Source organism: Hippocampus comes, unplaced genomic scaffold (assembly GCF_001891065.2).
Source record: "Hippocampus comes isolate QL1 unplaced genomic scaffold, H_comes_QL1_v1.1 scaffold113, whole genome shotgun sequence".
In the NCBI taxonomy this organism is placed as follows: domain Eukaryota; kingdom Metazoa; phylum Chordata; class Actinopteri; order Syngnathiformes; family Syngnathidae; genus Hippocampus; species Hippocampus comes.
This window is the reverse complement of record NW_017806160.1, coordinates 468104-474209: the sequence shown is the minus strand read 5'-3', so window position 1 is coordinate 474209 and position 6106 is coordinate 468104. Positions and strand designations below refer to the sequence as shown.

Genomic DNA, 6106 nt, shown 5'->3' with positions numbered 1-6106 from the left:
AGCACCACCTGGTGGATGAGAGCAGGACAAACGCACTTGTTGAGGAAATGTGTTGGGGCCACTCTCCCGCCCTTTTCCCCTCCCCCATTTCCCCCTGGTGCAACACCTGATTCAAATGATCAGATCATCAGCAAGGTCGGCGGAAGCCAGACAGCGAATCTGATCATTTGTCTCAGTGTGTGAGAGAGCCAGAAAAGAGCACCACCACCGTTTGATTTTAGCCACAGGTGCGCCTACTCAACCAGAGGAGCTGGTTGAGTTGGAGGTCCTGTGGTTAAACCAAACTTTTCAAATTTCTGGATTTGACACCTGTGCTCAATCTTTAGTCAATCACCTGCTGATTTAATTAAGAGTACTCTCACATGTGCACCTGTGGGAAAATGTTTGCTTTACTTGTGAAGAGAGCAGAGCTGGACGCTTCTTCGACAGCACGGTGGCCTGAAAGACACGGTAACGTTAGCTCTTGACTTTTAAATATTCAACCTTCCAAGCGTGTCTTAGCACACAGATATTTGGAAGACATGTAAAAGATCTGCTCGAGTCTTGTGAAGCCAGGGCCCAAAACGCCACAGGATGGCAGCCATTTTAAGGGTCATTCTGTCGAGGTGAGCCTGCATAGACAGAAATGAGAATCGACACATTTGGGATTTAGTTTGATCTGTATTCAAATGCGGCAATTTTACCTTGTTGCAGTCAATTTGGCCATTCTGTAGAAGATGCAAAGCCTGTGGACAGAAAAGAGACAAATTAGTTGGGCTTGCTCCAAATGGTTCACAATTAAAATTCCACATTGAAACGCACAGCAAGTGTCCCATTTTAGACGCCATTTTAAGATTTGTACCTGTGAACAGAAATGACACAATTAGTATGTACACATGCGTATTAATTCGGTTTAATTGTTAATTTAGAAATGAGTTGTGTCTACTTACCCTCTGGTCGAACGTAGCTTTCCTAAGGAAGTTGGGGGAAAAAAAGCGTTTGTTGCAAAGTAAGGTCGCAGGAGACGTTCATTGCAATGCTCGAGCAAACATTTTTGCTTTGCATGTTTGCCAGGTGCGAGCACGATTAAAGTGCTGCTTTCCATTCAATGTGAGTGTTTTAATAAGCTATTAAAGAGTAAAAAGTCACCTTGTTGGAGTTCTGCGTGATCTTGTGGACAGGCGTGCGGAGCAGGAGCAGTGTGTGGACGAGCGGAGGCTGTCGAAGGTGAGAAAGAATGATTGCCTATTTGTCGCCGCTTAAATAGGTTTCCGGTGATGACGTCACTTCCGGGAAGGAAAAAATATTTAAAAGAGTAAGTGAAGACCCGGGCTCGAACCTGAGTTCACCAGTCGGGACTCCCAGTCATATACCATTGTGCTACTATCTGTCAGTGATAACGATCGCTTTTACGTATATGTTAACAAAGAAGATGAATGTGAACGAAAAAAAGCAGGAGTGCTGAGTGCCAATAACCGGACTCGAACATGAGTTCACCAGGCAGGACTCCCAGTCGTATACCATTTGGCTATTGTCTGACAGTGAAAATGCTTGCTTTTACATCTACACTATAACAAAGAAGGTGAATGTGGGAAAGAAGGTTAGGGTCAACACCGGGGCTCGAGCTTGAGCTCACCAGTGGAGAGTCATAGTCGTAGACCATTGAGCTATAGACTGACAGTATCAACAGTGACTTTTACGTTTCTAATTATTATCAGATACTGCACTCTAAAGACCAACCAAATTACAGTAAAAGCTGTCTGCGTGGTCGAATGGATAAAGACATGACGTGGTCCACGGGCATCCCGGGTCCGGTTCTTGCTCAATTTATCAATGTAGCAGGCAGTGGGGCTCGAACCCGGGTCGCCTGACTACCACGCGTCGTCTTTTACCATTAGTCCATTCTGCCGCGAAAATTTCGAAAAAATTATATGTAATCATAAGTCAACATCTTTATTTGAGCTGTTAAATTGTTGGCATCTCTCGGAGTGAGTGGCCTCTTGTGTTCCAAACTTCGCCCCTCAACTTCGTGACGGCACTCGAACCTAACCCATTCGCCCTCAACCTCACCAGTTTCTCCCCTCCGCTCCCTTCATCATGCCATCCTGAGATCAGGAGAGGGAGTTTGTAAAGCCAACTTGGTTTGAAATTGAAGACAAGCATTACAAAGAGATTGTGTCGTTTCTTACTTTGCTTTATTGGTGATATTGAATAAAGGGCTTGAACAAAACACACAAGTTTCTTGTCTGCTTCAGTCACAAATAAAACATCCATCTGCACACTTCCAAACGTGGAATTCATTGTTTCAAGATGCTTTGTTGAGAAGGGCAACTCTGCTGGAAAGTTGAGACGCAAGTCTTATCTGGGTGGTCTCGGCTGGTCCAAACGGGTCCGGAGGCTGAAGAACCTGCAACGGCTAAAGAATCACTGTGGAATCAAACTTCATTTCATATTGGGCAGCAACCATGGGGCGACTTTCTGCAGGGCCCCAATAACAGGAAATCAGAAAAAAACCCTACTATATATATATATATATATATACACACACACATATACACACCTTTATTTATTTATTTATTCCGGAATTTTCAGAAAAGTACACTTTCATCTCTGAAGAACTGAACAACTCTGTTCCATTAGTAGCTATGTGGCACAATTGCAAGTTACTTAGTTGCAATTATATTTCAACCACGACAGCATGCAATTAGCAAGCTAGCAGTACTTAGGTCTCGAAAATGCATTCTTACCTGGATGCTATAATTTACAAACAGCTTGGCAGTTTTGTTTAATTCCCAAGTGTTACGCATCTTGTGTTATTCAGGCTACTGTAATATTGTTGGAAGACAACTAGCAGGAAGTATGTGTTCCAATGTCTGTAATATAATGTAGGCCACAGCTCGAATGAATAACCTGTATCGCAGCTTTTAATAAACGGTGGACTTTCTCTGTTTGTGTGGACACACAACAACACAACATTTTGCTAGGTGGTTAAAGTGTCGACAAGTCTGTTCAGCCCACTGCCTGTCCGTCGGTCAAGAAAAGCTCCGGTTAGGCTGCGAGCTTGCCGTGCGCTAGCACCTGTTGTCGTGGTGTGAAAAACACTGCAATGACCCGATGGGATGCAGTCCAGCTACTGGAGGCTTTACGCGCATATTTTTTTCATGGCTCAAACACGTATGGATGTGTAGGCATAAGAACGTTGCTAAAAGAAGCAGCATCCATTTTTCAGTTGGGTATAGTTTAATCTATCCAGAGAACACAGCTTGATTTTTTTCAACATTTTGAAGTCTCATCTTATAATTTTATATTTGCCCCTCACTGGTATCACAAACCAGAAGTTTTGTTTGACTTTTGAGTCTCTCCCCCCAGAAAATTTTGATTCGATTCACCTGATGTGGTTGCGTTTCTCTCTGCAGATCACTCAGTTGCGGTGGAAAAAGGAGGCTGTTTCCCAGGCTGGGCCCGGGTGACTCTTGCTGGAGGGAGGCAGAAGAGCATGTCATCACTAAGTCCCGGGGACAGAGTGATGGCCATGTCTAGCACAGGTCAAATAGTATTTAGCTTGGTCCTGTTCTTTCTACACCGGGATCAAGAAGCTTGGGTCACTGTTCTGTCTCTGGAGACAGAAGATGGCCATAGATTGGCCGTCACAGCACAGCATCTGGTGTTCTTAGACCCCGACTGCACACTTAACAACAGCAAGTACCAAGCACGATTTGCCAGCAGAGCCAGAGCCCGCCACTGCATTTTGATCCACAGAGCAGACGGTCAGATAAGTCCGTCTCGAATCAGTTCCATTTCGGTGCAAAGGACAACTGGAGTGTATGCACCTTTGACAGAAGATGGAACTTTGTTTGTGGATGGGGTGCTGGTGTCCAGCTATGCACTCGTAGAAGGTCACATGCTGGCACACTGGGCCTTCGGACCTGTGCGACTCATTTCCTCATTCCAGCACCGACTTTGGGGGGAAAGCACAACGCAAGAGCAGACAACTTGCATTAATACAACAGCGTTTCATCATAACACAGATTTCTATGTGAGTAAGAGTTCTCCTATCACATATGAGGATGTGGATGGAGCTCGGAGAATGAAAGTGAAAGAGGGACTCAACCGTCAGACATCCAATGTGCACTGGTATGCTCGAGTTTTGTACAGAGTGGGATCTATTATTTTAGACTCAAACTCTTTTCATCCTTAAAAGTATCGTTTTTTTTTTTTTTGTTTTTGTTTTCATGGTAACTAATTCCTTTGCTTGTCTGTGCACCGGGTTGTGTGTAATTATTCTTTTGAATATGGACATTTTTTCACACGCATTAGAATTTTTGTCAAATCAATAGATTTTGTTTATTTTTCTACCATCTGAAATGTCATGTATGTTTCATATTTTGATCATTGCACCATATGTATTGTATGTCTTCACCTTTTGTCATCAAACATTAAAATGTAATTTAATGAGGGAATCATGTTTTCTCTAGTTATTTTTAACTTCAAAGGCAAGGAGGCCAGTTGATTTGCATAGTCCACATCATGTACAAGACAATTCAAAGTGCTTTACATAAAACATGTAAAGCATGACAGAGAGAGAAAGAGAATATTACATTTCAAAAACTACACACACAAAAAAAAATCAAAAATAATTTGATGAAAATGATTAAAAGATTGCATGCAAATGGGATTAAAACAAGACAATAAAGGATAGATTCATAAGATTGCTGCAGTAAACATCATGTTTTCAGCCTTGAGTGAAATGAACTGACAATTTGAGCTGACTCCAGGTATTCAGTGAGTTTGTTCCGCAGGCGAAGAGCAGAAGAATGACGTGGTGCTTCGTTTTGTTTGCTTCTGTTCCTGAGAACAAACAAGAGACATGTCACAGACAACCTGAGGAGTCTGGATGCTTCAGAGGGTATTATTACTGTACGTCTTGCATGCATTTTGGTCCAAGGCCATTTAGAGATCTGTAAACCAGATGCAAGATTTTAAAATCTATTCCTTGACTCAGCAAGTGTAGTGATTTGAGGACAGGTGTGATCTGGTCCAGTTTTCTGATAGATGTAAGGACTCCAGTGGCAGCATTTCAGATCAGCTGCAGCACCTGAGTGATTTTCTTATTAAGACACTGTAAAAACCCCTGGGCCGTGGTTTGGACATCATGGTCGAGGGCACCTCATGTTTCTCTCCTGCAACTACCACTCTTCCAACACTGAGCTCATCCTTAGATGAAGTAATTCATGTGTAACGTTAAGCAGTACTTTACATTGATTGTAGCCTTTTATTTATTGTGGAAAAAAAAGACTTTTGAGAATCGGAAAAACATCAGAAAAATCTGAGGTTATATTATACGAACAAGTGAGTCAACTTTCAACTGGAGCATTACCACACTAAAAATAACCAATGGAGTAAGCAAATGAAAACACACCTAACCTACAAAATAGAACACGGAAGACACAAATTGTGTTCACGTCCTCCTAGTTGGTGCTCTGTTGTAAACATCTGTGAAGGTATTCAAAGGGATTATCCTTGAGATGCAGAAGGCAGATGGGAAGGGAATCACTCTGCTGGCCGACAAATGGGAGGAATCGAGTGCCCTTAATACCAGCCTCTATTTACAGCCATTGGCCAATCAGCCTGTCCTCCAATCAGTCTCGCCCCCCTAAAAAAAATCTAATCCAATCTTGCTAAAGCTGAATGGGGAGTAAACTAATCCTGTGCAGAGGCCTAGTAACAACCTACTGTATTTTCAAAATGAAAACCTGCACACGTCATGTACTAATGTATGCAAAAGGCATGGCAGTCCCACTACGTGGTGACCTTCTCCAGCCATTTAAACACTTTTGTTTCAGACTGTATTATTCGCTAATGAATTTGGATGACTTCAGTTGATAAATGGTCATCATTTTCAGGTTGTGTGGATTAAAGATGTCAAATTCCATTTGAGGTGACATGAATTAGGGTCACACGGAGGTCTCCGCACATGTGCAACAGTGCAAAGTGGCAGGGTCAAACTGCAAATCGATCATCCCTGAAGCAGGTGCTGGTGACTGGTCAATGCGCGTACAGTACACAATGCAGGCACCCTTAATTCTTACACAGTATTGCCTTTTAGAGCATTATCACTTTTCAGGTA

The 6106-nt window shown here is 42.7% G+C and overlaps 1 protein-coding gene and 1 long non-coding RNA gene across 3 annotated transcripts in view; one reads left to right on the top strand and one right to left on the bottom strand.

Moving 5' to 3' along the window:
• The window catches only part of dhh (desert hedgehog signaling molecule), a 10183-nt gene extending 5740 nt beyond the window's left edge, over positions 1-4443 (top strand). For both annotated transcript variants that reach the window (XM_019895607.1, XM_019895606.1), the window contains one exon: positions 3396-4443. In XM_019895607.1, coding sequence (XP_019751166.1) covers positions 3396-4177 — 782 coding nt within the window. In that variant the 3' untranslated portion in view covers positions 4178-4443. The remainder of the gene's footprint in view (positions 1-3395) is intronic.
• Positions 7-1401, bottom strand: LOC109531348 (uncharacterized). Its single transcript, XR_002171155.1, has 4 exons — positions 1129-1401; positions 930-951; positions 684-725; positions 7-611 (listed from the first exon to the last, which is right to left on the bottom strand). It is a non-coding gene; the product is annotated as an uncharacterized LOC109531348 (long non-coding RNA).
• Positions 4444-6106: the final 1663 nt, after the last annotated feature.